General features: G+C 44.5%; 1 protein-coding gene across 1 annotated transcript in view; it reads right to left on the bottom strand.

Annotated features, from left to right (window-relative positions):
* The window catches only part of CHSY3 (chondroitin sulfate synthase 3), a 19,269-nt gene extending 12,190 nt beyond the window's left edge, over nt 1–7,079 (bottom strand). The window contains exons 1-2 of the mRNA XM_015426579.1: nt 6,305–7,079; nt 1,950–2,233 (exon numbers count right to left, since the gene is read on the bottom strand). Of these exons, the coding sequence (XP_015282065.1) occupies nt 1,950–2,233; nt 6,305–7,079 (1,059 nt within the window). The remainder of the gene's footprint in view (nt 1–1,949; nt 2,234–6,304) is intronic.
* Nucleotides 7,080–15,094: the final 8,015 nt, after the last annotated feature.

Genomic DNA, 15,094 nt, shown 5'->3' with positions numbered 1-15,094 from the left:
TTAGACAGTGTCATAGATGCAATGAACATGAAATTGAGCAAACTTCAGAGGACGGCGGAAGACCGGAAGGCCTGGCGGGAGCTGGTCCATGGGGTTGCGAAGAGTCGGACTCAACTGTGCGACTGAACAACAACAACTTTCAAAGCATTGTAAGGAGAGAAGAGTAAGGAACACACACAAAAGCAGGGCAAGAGGTTTGCACACATGCAGGCTGAATATATACTTTAAGCAACCATCAAGGATAAGGAAAAAACTATATTCTCTGAATAAGCATAGTTTTGGGTACCTGACAAAAGAAGCTTTGACTCTCAAAACCTTATACCAGGAGATCTTGTTGGTCTTTAAGGTGCTCTGAATAAACTTCCTGTAATATTGTTAGCTGAACAACAAAACAAATGCTGTACTGATTCCACTGTCGAATTAGGATAGGACTCATCACCCTGAACACCCACCAAAACTGAAGGAAGACAGAATATACATAGAGTGGCATGGTTGAGAAGCACTACCATGAATTTTCACATTGGGTTTACAAATAATTGTAATAAATAATAAACTGTGTTGAATTCAATCCTACTTCTCTACTTCCAGTGTCAGGCTCTATAGAAAGCTTCAACAGAAGCCAGGTGTGCCCAGTGCTGACAAACCCTGCTCTTCTTCCCACATACCCAGAAACACTGCACACCACAGGTCACTGACTCAATGAAGCTGAAGCATTGCAGCCATGTGTAAGGGGCAGCCATGCAAATTTAGAATTAGATGCGTTATTATAATGACTAAGCCTAAGAACCCTGAGTTTGATCTACTTGAATGTGCATCTTTACCTAAATTGCAAAATCAGGATCACATGGTGGGAGGCAAGGGAACCTACTGTGACCTTTGCTATGGTGTAACACCTGTCTTCACCCTTACTTAAGCCATATAATATACAGGTCACTTTCTGTGAAAGCAATGAAACTTAAAAAACAAAAGCATTTTGTGGCACCAATGGAACTTAATGTCAAATAACTGTATTTAGGTGGTTTCACATGCTAGTCTCATTTTGATCCCAAACATAGCTGTGGTGTATTGAACTCCATCCTAAACAATCCCTGTAGTATTGGCACAACATTCAAGTTCTGAATACTGCTCTACACCAGCAGCTAATGTATCTGTTTTTATGCATTAATAGTAATGAACTGTAACACATCTTAAAACAAATATTCTGTGTTGATCACGCTTAAAAACACCTAGATACTGTTAACAGAACACTTTCATCAGGATAAGGAGAGCAATACAAAGTCATGTCTCTTTCCAGTTTAACAGAATAACAGGTACTTAGCTGAGTTAAGCCAGAATGTTTCCTATTATAAAAAGTATACAATGATCTGAAACCTAATTAGGTGTCTGGTGGCTATAGTTATAACTTGAATAAACATGCCTAAATTATTAATAAACAGATTAATTAAGGCAAAGTACATATCAAAATAACAAAAACATTTTATTATATACAGTAACCATAAGCTCTGTCTTCTAACAAAGCATATTACAGGCAGAATTATCCAGGAATAATATCCCATAATTATTTTTCCTGCATCGTTAGTATGTATCTTCTGATGTATATACTTTACATCTTAGTTATATAACTATGTTGGCACAGTTGGGTGGGGGGTCTTATATTGGATCTATATAGATCCAGACCCAAAAATGTGTTCTAAGGCATAAACCTGATATGGATTGACTATCAGTATTCTACCACAAAGGTCCAATTATGTTTGGTTGCAACAGTGCAGTAAAAGCCAAAAAGAACACAGAGTATTTCTAACAGTAGCCTGTAATGAATGGATCATGAATGTTTTATAATTGTGTTCAATATATCTCAATAAGTTTATTTGAAAAGGAAAAAAAACAAGACCTTTATTAAATGTACATTTTTGTGTACAAAATCCATCCCAACATCTATTATTTCTTACCTCATAAGACCAAACGCACTGAGTTCCACCAAACCGCCGAACACATCGGCCCACTTCTACATCCTCATGAGTAGTGTACATTTCTCGAAGACATTCACCTATGTGTGGTACCATCCTCCTAAGAACTTCACGACTGAAGATCATCCCAGGTCCTCCCATGCAGAAATTCTCTCCTGGCTCAAGAGCCAATTTTCCAAGTTCTTCAATATTTCCCAGTCCTGTCTGCCCCAAATAGAGAGGCTTACTGCTGTTCAGTGACCTTAGGAATTCCTCTAATTTTTCCCCTAAAAGAAAAAGAGTTTATCATTAATACCATACCATGTACATTTTGTTTTTCCACAGTACAACTACAATTCAAACTATAATTCTACAAATCACTTTCTCCAATACAGCCAATACTTCTCTATGCTCCAACAAACAGCAAAAAAAAAAAAAAAATGCAAAGGGATATAGAGAGGCTCATAAGCCTTGGAATCTTTCCTGGACATTAATCTATTACAGGGCCAGAGTTCCCTATAAAGTGAACAAATGTCAATTAGTGGATATGCCCATCTTTTAACCTCATTCACTTGGAATTAAATTCCATTGATTTCAGTGGAATTTACTTTGAGGACAGTATGCTGCATTTTAATTAACACTTGCATTTTTCCAAACTGAGGCTTATAACAATGAAACATGCAAAGAAATTAAACTACACTTGCATATTTATCTCCAAGAAGATGCTATTGTAATCAATAAAATTTAATTCTAAATGAAGGACTTTAAAAATGGGACATGTTAAATTTAAAAAGAAGATAAACATTATATTGGGGAATTAACTTTTATATACTTTTTGATTCTGTTCAAGACCTGTGCACACACAGTGGTGCATTGCAGAACACTATTTTTAACATTCAGGATGTTTAAATCTGGATGGTAAAGACAGGCAGCAATTTAAACACTCAAGGAATTCCTGCATTTCCATAAATAAATACATTTGACTATTGGCATTTACAAGCAAAATGAAATACAGTTACAATTAGAGATGAGTAAGAAATCCCTAATTGTAGCTTTATTTCAACCCACCCATCCCAGACTGAGCTTCTGATCTAAACGAATTTACAGGCCATCCAATGAGCAGAGGCTAGTTTATTTTAAGTGGCTTTCCCTAATTTTCTAGGTCTGTTGAATTTGGAACTTTAGAACCATTATTGTCATCGGCAACAAGAAATGAGGAGTGTTTTCTCTTTACTCTTCAGCTTCTACACTTCAAAGAGAAACAAAATTCAAGGAAAAATCATCACATTGAATCCTCAGCAGCAAAGATAGACTGAATCTCAATCTCTATTAGGACGCAGATAGAAGAATTTCAGAGCATTATATACAAAAGTCACCTCATCCCAAGGATAGTAGAGTATGGGCTACAATAATATGTAAAAAATGTACAGAAATTCTGTACATCAGAATTTTTATGTACACTGAGCAATATTGTATTCATTATTTTCATTTATATCTGACCAACCATGAATGGCTCAGTTGCTGTCTCAAGCAAGTGGTCAAGTTTATCTATTGCTTCAGATGAAACAGACTGGTTCATGAAAGCTTATGCTACAATAAATCTACTAGTTTTTAAAGTGCCACAAAACTCTTTGTTGTTTCAGCTGAGCATAACATCTGGTGTCTTTGGATGCCCATCCCCATTCACATCAAAAGCTATCCAGCAAATTTAACTGGGCTCAGGTGAGCAGATGGGAATGTACACCACAAATGTATATATAGGTAAAGGTAAAGGTTTCCCTTGCTCGAAAGCCAGTCGAATCCGACTCTAGGGATGCGGTGCTCATCTCCGTTTCCAAGCCAAAGAGCCAGCGCTGTCCAAAGACATTTCCATGGTCATGTGGCTGGCATGACTAGACACCGAGGCACACGGAACGCTGCTACCTTCCCACCGAAGCAGTACCTATTTATCTACTTGCAATTTCTTGCTTTCAAACTGCTAGGTTGGCAGGAGAAATGTATATATAGGGGTGCTTATATACAGGGATCTCTCAGGATGGATGCAAGATATCTTGCAAGTTCATGGGAAAAGTGTGGAGCATTTAATAACATTTTTAAAGTCAATGGAAGGTAAGAATACAGAGAAAATTGCCATTAAACAATCAAAGTTTTATATTACAATTACTAAGCCAAATTCTATATTAGCAGAATGTGAGAACATAATATATAACGATACCTGAATGCATACAAAGGGTAAAATGAGGATGGACTGCCATCCGTAGACTGGAGAGCTGAGTGATGCAAGAAGCTAAACTGTAGCATACTGTATATTATAGTGGAATTCCCACAAAACCTAATTGAATATCTGTATCTTAAATTGTATTAATGGGTAAGATATGGTAAGATCATTTATTTCTAATGGCGAGGTCAAATAGTCAACAATCCTGTTAAGCGAACTCAGACAACATTCAAGTTTGCAACGCTTTGTTAAACCTGCTTTAGCTCATGGCTTTTTTTGCTCCACACTTACAGCTCTACTGCTATAATATGAAATATTCAACATAATGATTACCATTTATTAAAATATATAGTTCTGAGCCTGCGCTTTAGTTCTACAGTGAGTGGATGTAAGAAGAACCAGAAGTCAAACCTTCTGCCCTAGACACCTTAGATATGATGAATGGCTGTGATTACTTAGTAGTGGAGGAACTACACTCACTAAATATTCAATGCTGTGCTAAGCCTTCTCATAGAATCCTTTTTTAGGACTAAAAGTCTGGCTCAAACAAGACAGGGTTTATGGAGGTCATCGCCAATCTTTATAAAACAAGGAATATAAAAGGTAAAAGGTAACCAATTATACAACTTAAATAAACCCTTGTTTATTTACACTGACTGCATGCTATTTTCTTTTTAAATGACCTACAACACTTTTAGAGTTTGACAAACATCAATAAAAAGTATATTTAAAAAATTCTGAGAATGCTGTAGTTGTCCACTAGAGCCAGACTGATGTACTTATCTTTACTGATACACAGCCCTTCCATTTGGTCTCAGATATTGCAAATGAGTAGAACCATCATTTCTTTCAGTTACAAAAATGTATAATACTTTTTGCCATGAAAATGGAAGGTAATGCCAAATAAAGAAATTAATCAGCAAAACACACAAACATGAACATCAGTGAGAATAAACACACTCTGATATTCCGCTAACAATGCCATTCTAAACACAGTCACACTGTTCTAAACCCACTGACATCTAAGATTATTAGAAAACTATCATTGTTTCTCTCATTGCTTTCTACACTTATATCTCACTATCCCTATCAAGAAGAAATGTACCACTGTTTCCTGCTCCTTAAGTATGGACGGAATGGGTTATACTAATCAGCATGTTACTTCTGAAGCACATCCACTGTTCAGTAATCTAATGCAACCTTTTTTTGCTGGTGTTATACTCATGAATTTCTGTATTGTCACAATCCTAACAATGCTCTGACAGTTTATGCAAGTATTACACACAAGTGACATGAGTACCGCTGCCCATGGAACCTGTTTGGGGCCTTTGGGGAAGGGCAAATGAAAACCTAAAATAGTAAAAATAATAAAGCCTACACTAAGTACTTCTATTAATCAGTACCAGAGGACAGAAATTCTCATACAAGATGGGCTTTCCAGCAGGAGGAACAAAAAACCTCAGCCCTAACAGGCACACAGAAAGATCTTAGCAGTAAAGCTTGTCTTGCTGGGGGAGGGGGTTGTGCGCTCAAGGGGCAGGGAAGATGAACAGACTCAAACTGCTCTCATTCTTCCTTAACTTGGCAGATAGGTAGGCAAAAGCATATTTACTGGTGTAACTTTTCAAAGAAACTTGTCTAGGTAGACGGGCACAGAAGGCTGAGAGAAACAGGTGAGATTTCAAATACCTTACTGAAAGAGAGACACCCCCCCCCCCAAAGTGGTCAGTGTTGTGACAGCCTTCCAAAGTAGACAACAGCACCCATAGGACAGATTCTAGTTTTGGCCACTTGTAGCCTGCAAGAGGCGGACAGCTCATTACAGTGAGCACAAAGGGGCCTGACGCCTGCACCTGGTTAATGAGATTCCCCTAGGCCGGCCCTGGGACAACACTTGAGGATGCAGCAGATGACAGCGCCTAGCTTTCGAAACAAAACCGGCAGCAAATCCTGCCTCCTGCTCACCAGGGTCCCTGCAACTCCCTTGAATTCAGCGGCCAGGCAAATACACCCTATGCATGTTCAGAACTGATTCCCCTTCATTAGTGCTCTGCCCACTGCGAAGCGACACCTCCGCGACAACAACAGGTGCTGGCGGCGGGGCCGAGCGCGCCTCAGCCCCGCCACCCTCGCGCCTCACCTTTGATGTAGACATCGTCGTCCGCCCGCATGAACCACTCGTAGGCGTCCAAGTAGTGGTCGTGCATGTACTTGAGCATCATGAAGGACTTCTTCTGCGGCGGGTAGGAGTCGTCGACTCCGGGCAAAGCGATGACCGGCAGCGGCTGCTCTTCTGGCAAAGCGGGCGGCGGGACGGAGCCCTGGCTGGAGAAGAACTCCACGCGGCCGGAGATGGAGCGCGCCCAGGTCCGCTGCGCCGCCAGCGCTCGGCTGCTGAGGTACTTCTGGGCAGTCATGACCCCCACGTAGAGGAAGTGGCGAGCCTTGGCGCAGCCCGGGCCGCCTGCATCGTCCCCGCTCCCGTTGGGGCTGCTGCTGCCGTGGCGGCCGGCGCCTTCTTCCCCCTCCTCTTCCTCCTGCGGGTCTCCTTCTCCGCCGCCGGCGGCAACAGCAGCGGCGATGGGCGGACTGGGCACAGGCTCGTCCTCGGCGGCGGGGGGCGGCGGCGGCGGCTCCCGTTCTCCCAGGCTGGCGCCCCCGAGCCCTTCCCCAGCCGCGGCTGCCGCCCTGGCCTCAGGCTGCAGCTGCCTCTTGCCCCCGGGCAGCCCAGCCGCCCGGCCGTAGTAAGAACAGAGGCTGCTGCCGCCGCCGACGCCGCCGCTCGAAAAGCCGCCGCGTCTCTTCCTCTCGCTCAGTTCGGCCACTTTGGGGGCAATCAGCCAGGAGGCAACGGTGAAGCCAAGCACCAGCCCCAACATCACGCTGAGCCAGGGGCGCCGGGACCGCGCTGCCATGGTGGCGGCGGCGGCGGCGGTGAATGGGCACGGGACGGGGCGGCGAGCGAGCAGGGTCTGCTGACCAGGAGACGCCCACCGAGCGGCGGGTTACCACCACCATCCCCCCCAGCCGCCGCCTCCCCTTCGTCACACTTCCAATCCCCGAGGCCGCCCTGGCCAGTCCGCGAGGCGTGGTCGTCGTGCGCCGCAGCCGCCACAGCTTCGGGCTGTTGCTCCGAGTGAAACTTCTCACCCGCGGCGGCGGCGGCGGCTCCTGGGCGAGGACTGGCCCGCGCACTCCCTCGCACGCTCAGCGTTTCCTGGCAGCACCTTGTCGGCGCCGCGCCGCTGGTCCCTCCCGGTCCCTCCCCCCGCACAGCCTCCTCCAAACAAGGGCGGCAGAAGGGAGAAGCGGCAGCCGCGGGAACCTGGGAGGCAGCCTCCGCTCGCCGCTCATCCCGCTCCCTCAGGGCCGCCGGTGGCCTCCGAGCGCCTCACTCAGGAGAGCGTGGCGGCAGCAGCAACCCCCTCCGGGACCGCGGCAGGAAGGCGGAGGGAGCCGAGGAGCGGCAGACTCCGCCTGAACAGCCTCTCCGGAAGGAAACTCTTTTTTTCCGCGGGCCGCCCTCTTCTGCCCCCACCAAGGCTTGCTTTCTTCGAGGTCGCTTTCCACGCACAACCCACGGCTCCCCTATTGGGCTTTCCTCGCCCTCTTTCTCCTCTTCACCCGCCCGTTTGTTTTGCCAGTAACTTCTGGCGGGGAAGAATTTTCTCCTCTGCTTTAGAACTACAGAGTGGGGAAGAACTAGGGTGGGAACAGAGCTAGAAATGTATGCAACCAGAGTCTCAGAACAATATTGCATTTACCCTTTAAAGATGTCCAGGAGCAAGGGAGGAGTTGGCACCCTGAGAACAAAAGAAAGAATTCTGATCTTTCTTATAACTGTACACTTGGGAAGGTAGAACAGCATAACTGAGGCACAATCAGTTATCCTTCAGGTATATTAACACTACTCATTTATATTAGGTAAGCAGTAGATGAAATTTTATTGTTTGTGGCCAAGGGCCAAAAACAACTGTCGGAGCTATAATAAATATAATAAGAAAGACAACAAAATTAAAAACAGTTTTAAAATTGTTGGATCCAGAACATAACATGGATTGCAGACTTTAAACATCAGGACAAACGTTTTGCACGAATCTTCTTGGCAGCCAATGCTTACAGTGACATCATAGAGGTGACATAATGATCCTCTTCAGATAAAAGATAAATTATTTTATCAGCCACTAGCCTAGCTCAAATGGCTGCATGAAACTTGGCCCTAGGAACTGAGTAATGATTACAAGACAGGACATAATGAGGAAGATCCTGCAATTCCAGGGCTCCACAGAGACCTACTCACTGGGCAACTGGTTTATGCTGATAATGGCCAGCTAGCATGGCAGTTGTATTGTTTGAAATCTGAGGGCTTTAAAGGCTTCTCTACATCTGTGGAAAGTAATGCTCTGGTGTGATCCCATTTGAGCAGTTTAAATCATGGAGAAAATATGGAGCTAATAATGGTACTCCTGTCTAAGGTGGCATCTATATCTGATCCTATGTCTTAAGCCCTTCCAGAGGGAAGCCCTGAGAGTCAACAGAGATTGGATAAAGGTGGGGAAACCTGTGATAACTGGCAACCCAAAAGGTGTCTTTCTGGAGCTGGATAAAGCACTGCCTGGAAAGATGACTAGAGGGAGAGTTCTTCAACTTTCCCCAATAATTAATTAAGGCAATGTGGCACTGTGACGTCCTTGCTTATTAGGGAGACCGTTTTACCTTTGAACACACTCTCTGTACATGAACTTGGTAGATTTCTGCTGCCACCAGGAATTAATTCCAAATCTCTTTTGGTAGAATGACCCAGGGTTTGGGCACAGAGGACTATGTGGCCCTGAGGAAGTACTATTCTGATTGCTGGGATAAGTTTAAACAAAAAAAATGATTTATTTAATAAAGAACAAAATAGGTTTCTGGTTATTTTGAACTGTTGCAGAAGAAAGGAACTTGTAAATATAACTGACAAAGCTTGGTGTCACAGTCTCTCAAACTCCAAACTCCACTCTGACAGGCTTAGACAGTCTAATCATATATAGAGAGAGAGAGAGAGAGAGAGAGAGAGAGAGAGAGAGAGAGAGAGAGAGAGAGAGACTACATTCTTTGTCTTATATACACAGACTATCCTCTGTCACCAAACTTCACACACAGAATCACCTCCCACACTCTCAGTCATCAGCCAATCACATCACACTTGTCTCCCTCTATCACTCTGCTTACATTACTGCAGTCACACTAAACATTTAAAGAAACACACACACCAAAAAATGGAATCATTACAGGCACAAAACCTAATGGCAAGCAAGCCAGTTTCAGCTAGCAGCAGGGCAGCTGGAGTGCCCTGTGGCAAGATCAAGATTCTCCTTAGAAAGGAGGTTTGTGTTATTTCCAGGCTTGATACTGTGTTGTCATTCCGACCTCAGATCTCAGCGCTGTGCAGGAGTTGGGCAATGACTTACGCTGGAACAATTTTAGGGCAGGATCTATCAGGAAGTCACCTTTTGAGTGATAAAACTTAGGAATGGCTCCAGTCAATCTTGCAGCTGAGGACTTCAGGAAGCGTCCAGGAAAGATTTTCAGAAATTTTACCCAAGGTATTTCAGTATTTTCATACATGCTGAATAATGCACTTTTAATCCACTTTCAATGCATTTTTGTGATTGTTTGCAAGTAGATTTTGCTATTTCACACAGTAAAATCCAGTTGCAAAGTGCATTGAAAGTGCATTATTCAGGGTGTGTGAAAATGTCTCCTGGAACACTGATCTATTGGAGTGTTGTCTATATGCCACCAGAACTTGTGAGACTTCTTTCTAAAAACCATCACCTTGGTCTTAAAGTGATTAATACATAAAGATTCTTCTTTGCAGAAGTTACTAAGCCTGTGCAGCATCCTCATGAGGCCAACTCATGTAAGAGACAGTAGAACCATGCCATCAGCATAAAGAAGCATAGATATTTCCCTATTGGCCAAGTGAAGGTGGGATAAACTCTAGGCCTGTCAGACTTTCCACTATATCATTTAGGTATAGATTGAAGAGCAGGGGAGCTAGAACGCACCCCTGTTTTACCCCTCTGATGACTGGAATCTCCTTGTTTAGTTATCCAAATCTCTTATTTTGGCTGTTAGTTTACTGTTGAGTTTGCATATCAAAACTAGTAGCCATCTATCGATGTTAGTAATGGCCAGCTTCAACCAAAGCCGCTTCCTAACTACTGAATTGAAAGCAGCTTTTAGGTCCATTAATGCTACAAACAAATGTTTGATAAGGCCCCTTGTGCATTCTATCATGAGAGTATAGGATAAAGCAATGATCAATTGTACTTTGCCCTTTTCTGAAGCCCACTTGCTTTGGGCATATAATTTGATTGGAGGCTTCCCAATCCTCCAGCTTACCCAAGAGATATTTACTGTACATTTTGGAGACTATATCCAGCAGGCTAATCTAGTGTGCTAACACCCTGGGTGGTGTGTATAAGTGCCATGAGAGGAGTCATACATGGTTCCATAGAGGCAATGTAGATGATGGGAGGATAGTATTCCAAGAAACCACAAAGCAGGCTTATTCAGGAGCTTGTCCTGGGATGACCTAGCCAAATAACATGCTTGTAAAGCAACCTAAATATTTATGCACTTCAAGGCATTGGAAAAACCGCCACCAGTCCTAGCGTTAAAATCACCACATAGGACAATGTGGGAGTTGGAAAACTGGGCGTCTAGAGCATCGAGGGTAGTGAACAGATTAGCCCAGATAGGATCTATGCTCCAAGGCTTAGAACTTTTAGGTAGAATGTATACTCACACAGAGAAGAGATATGATGTGTTTGCCTCTAATTTCCCGCACCTGAATATGATTCTGAGCACTATTGTTCAGGAATTCAATATCTACCTTGAGATCAACTGAGACAAAGATTACTAGACCTCCACTGGCATGACCTTTAGTGTGGGTTTTAACAGCAGGCACAGCAAATACTTGAATTCCTGTAGAAATGGGAGGCTATTCTCCTGGGACCAGGTTTCTGGCAGACACAAGTATGAACACTATGGGGTTTACTTGGGCCATCTCTGCACTGACTACTATTGAGTGAGAGATAGAGGGGATGGAGGCAAAAAGTGATGTCCTTCATATCCTGGTCCTCAATTGTCAGTGATGGATTTGTGCTCATTAGCTGGAAGAGCTTTGAAAGGGTTGATTAAGTCTGCCTCAGTAGAATCATTGAGTGAGATTTTACTAGGTGAAATATTCCCTGTCTTGATTTCCATTTTAGCAGGAGGTTCTTCCCAGCGGATCAGATCACTATCTGGGCTGCTTCTTGCCATTAGTCTCAGTGTTAGTTCTGGGGCATAATATCCCTGGGCTAAGGAGAGGAGAGTATGATACATTGCTGAATATTCTAGATGGAAATATTCCTTTAAAGTTCAGGAGATTTTTCTGTTGCATTATCAGAGATGGAATGTTTGAACAGAACCAAATGTTAACAACAATCTGATTGCTCTATGAGTGCAGTTAAGATTCTCAACTGACTTCAGATCAATGGGAAGGTTTTGAATATTCAACAAGGCTCTTAGGTGTTGAACCATGCCGAATTTAGAGTTCCAGAAGGGAACTCTACATCTGAATGGACCTGCAGCAGAAAGAACATAAGGGGTTGGATCCAACACAATTTTGCTACTGATGGAAGTGATTTTCATGAGTGAAGCAAAACTCTGCCTCCCCCTCCCACTGCAGCCCAAAATGACCTCCCAGTGCTGCTCCTGAGGAACAGGGAACCCTCCAGGGGTGAATTGGAGGTCTGCAGCAGGAGGGGGGAACTGGCTAAAATCCACACCTTTCTGTCAGTGGAAATTTTCTACTGGATCCAACAAAAGAGCCACAAGTATTTCGCTAGGGAATGTGCACAAACTGACAATCTGTTCTTTAACTTTGGTGCAACCTTACATTAGATCCATGGGCTCACAGAGCAGGGCAATGGCAGCAGGCCACAAATTCTGGGTAGGTTCATATAGGTGGAAGTAATCCTTATTTCCCAACACTTTTTGTTTCCTCACACCTGACTTTTCCCAATAAATGTATGCAGTTTTTAAACTTTGTGTGTCGGTTCCATATAGACAGAACACCAGCATTGACAATCACCAAAATTGATGGGAGCACTGATATGGGCATGTGCTGAATTCCAGCATGAGTAGAAAACCATGATACAGGCGGCGGTCACAGGGGCCGGAAAATGTGGGGGAGGAAGCGTGGCTGTTTGCCCTGGAGGAAAATAACGCGCGGCCGCCTGATCACACGTCCCGGTCAAGGTCCCGTGGTCAGGGGGGAGATGCCAATCACACGAGTATCCTGAACCTCCACCGAAAGCAGCTGGGACGATGAGAAAGGGAAAGGAAAGAGCCACGAAAGCAGCTGGGATGATGGGAAAGGGAAAGGAAAGAGCCACCGCCTCTGGGAGGGTCTCGCGCGGTCCACTCCGGGTGGGGTCCATGTTCCGCTTGCAAGGAGGCGAGAGGGAGATTAACCCACCAGACCCCCCCTCCCCGCCAGCAGCCCTCCCTCCCTCCCTCGGACACATGGCCCACTCTCAGCCTGGCCTCTGCCACTCACCCCCATCGCAGCCTCCCGTGGCCCTCTCTCAAACTCAAAGAAGCCGCACCGCGCGATCACACTAGTGATCGCTCTTTGTGCACATGCGCTGTTGGGTGCTTTTGGAGACTTGGGAGAAACCCCCCCTTATTTGCAACGAACATCAGCGGCCGCCGGATGCCACGGGATTCCAGCGGAAACGTGATCAGGCGCCCACCCTTGCCCCGTGGTTTCCGGAAACTAGTACCACGGAGGTACTAGTTTTTTACTCCGCATCTTTGGCGGGAAGCCTTGGGTTAGCCATGGGAGCTCTACGCTTCCCAGATGTTGCGGTGTGATCACGCTCGGAAAATCCGCCTATCGTCCGTATCGTCAGCGCAGCAAATGCTCCGTGTGACCGCAGCCACAGAAGTGCAGCATTCCATGAGCTTGAAGAATAGCTGTCCATGAGACGGGAATACCATATTAGGGCAAATATCAGAGTATGCAACCGCAGATTAACACCTAGCTAAGCAACTAAGTAATTAGCGCAGGTGCTCTGAATTTCTAACTCCACCACAACTTTCAAACCAACCAGGATGTGCCAAATCACAATCTCACCCTACATGTCATAGAAATGCAATTTGTTACATTTTGTATAAAACTTGTTCTTTTCATCTTCAACTTTGGAGCAGTTTATTTACCCAGAGGGTCTGCTCTCCTTTTTCATTGCAATAAAAAGTTACATTGTTCTTCGCTGATCCTGTGTGTGTGCGTGTGTGTGTTTGGCAACCATACACAGAAAAATAACCCTTTAAGTGTAACCAAATGAAAAACTCACAACAGTAACACGTGAAAACAAGAATAAATGAAACATACATTAGCAGATCCCCCATTCTCTCCAGAAACAACTGCAGCAAGCTTTCATGACAGAAGGGGGATTCAAACCTGGTTCCCCAGATCCCATTCAGACACTGTAACTACTACTGCACGGTAGCTCTCAAGGATTTCAAGTCATACACATGAAGCTGCCTTGTACTGAATCATACCATTGGTCCATTGAGGTTGGTATTGTCTATTCAGACTGGCAGTGGCTCTCCAGGGTCTCAAGGTGAGGTCTTTTATATTACCTCCTACCTGACCCTTTTAACTGGATGCTGGGAGACTGAACCTGGTACCTTCTGCTTGCTAAGCAGATCCTCTACCATTGAGCCACTGGCCCCTCCCCATAGTCCTTTTACAGGTTAGTAGGGGTAGGATTGAGCAAACATAAAAGCTCAGCCCTGCTTAGCAAGTTCTCCACAAGCCAAAGGGGGGGACAGAAACCTTTGCTTTCCCCCTTCTTTTATGGAAAGAATGGGAAAAGCAATAACACTCCTTTGGGAAGTTGGGCACTAGCAACTCACGGGAGGAGGCTAGGACTGGACAATTATGGCTGCCACTCTCCCATGCAGGAGCAATTTAAAATCCATAAATAAAAAAATAATCTAAAAGGTTCTCAGGGAAGCTGTAAGGTCTGCTCTATTTAAAAAAAAATATTTTAAAGCATCTATATGCAGGATTTGCAGGAGACATCTCAGTTTCCCCTCTCCCACTATTTCCTTTCTCCTTTCCTGAAAGCACTCATAGTTACTCCTCTTTTCTTGATTCCTTCTCTCCTTCTAGGCTTGCCAACATCCAGGTGGGAGCTAGAGATCTCCTGGAATCAACAGTTCTCCCAACTACAGAGATCAATTCCTCTTAGGGTTGCCAGATCTAGATTGGAAAATCCCTGTAGATTTGGAGGTGGAGCCTTGGGAGGGCAAGGTTTAAGGAGGGAAGCATACCCAGCAGGTATAATGCTATAAACTCCACCCTACAAAGCGGGTATTTTCTCCAGTGGAACTGATCTCTGTAATTTGGAAAACAGTTGTATTTCTGGGTGATCTCCAGTCCCCACCTGGAGGTTGGCAACTCTAATTCCCCTGGATGAAATGGCTGCTTTGGAGGGCAGAGTCTATGGCATTATAACCATCTGAGGTCCCTCTCCTCAAATCTCACCCTCCCCAAGCTCCGCCCCCAAAATTTAGGAATTTCCTGACCTCTTTCCTTCCTATTGGCAATCCCCATATCCTCTCCCTGCTTCATTCTCTCCTTCTCAGGCATTCACCAACCTACCATTTATCTGCCTCCCATCTTCAGCTATATTTATTCTTTATTTACTTCAGAGCCAGTTTGGTGTAGTGGTTAGGTGTGCGGACTCTAATCTGGGAGAACTGGGTTTGATTCCCCACTCCTCCACTTGCACCTGCTGATGTGACCTTGGGTCAGTCACAAGCTCTGGCACAGCTGTCCTTGAAAACGAGCAGTTTGTGTCAGAGTTCTCTCAGCCCCACC

This window comes from Gekko japonicus, unplaced genomic scaffold, assembly GCF_001447785.1.
Source record: "Gekko japonicus isolate JY-2015 unplaced genomic scaffold, Gekko_japonicus_V1.1 scaffold1511, whole genome shotgun sequence".
NCBI classification, from domain to species: Eukaryota; Metazoa; Chordata; class Lepidosauria; order Squamata; family Gekkonidae; genus Gekko; species Gekko japonicus.
The sequence above is the reverse complement of the archived record's forward strand: the minus strand, read 5'-3'. Positions and strand labels throughout refer to the sequence as shown.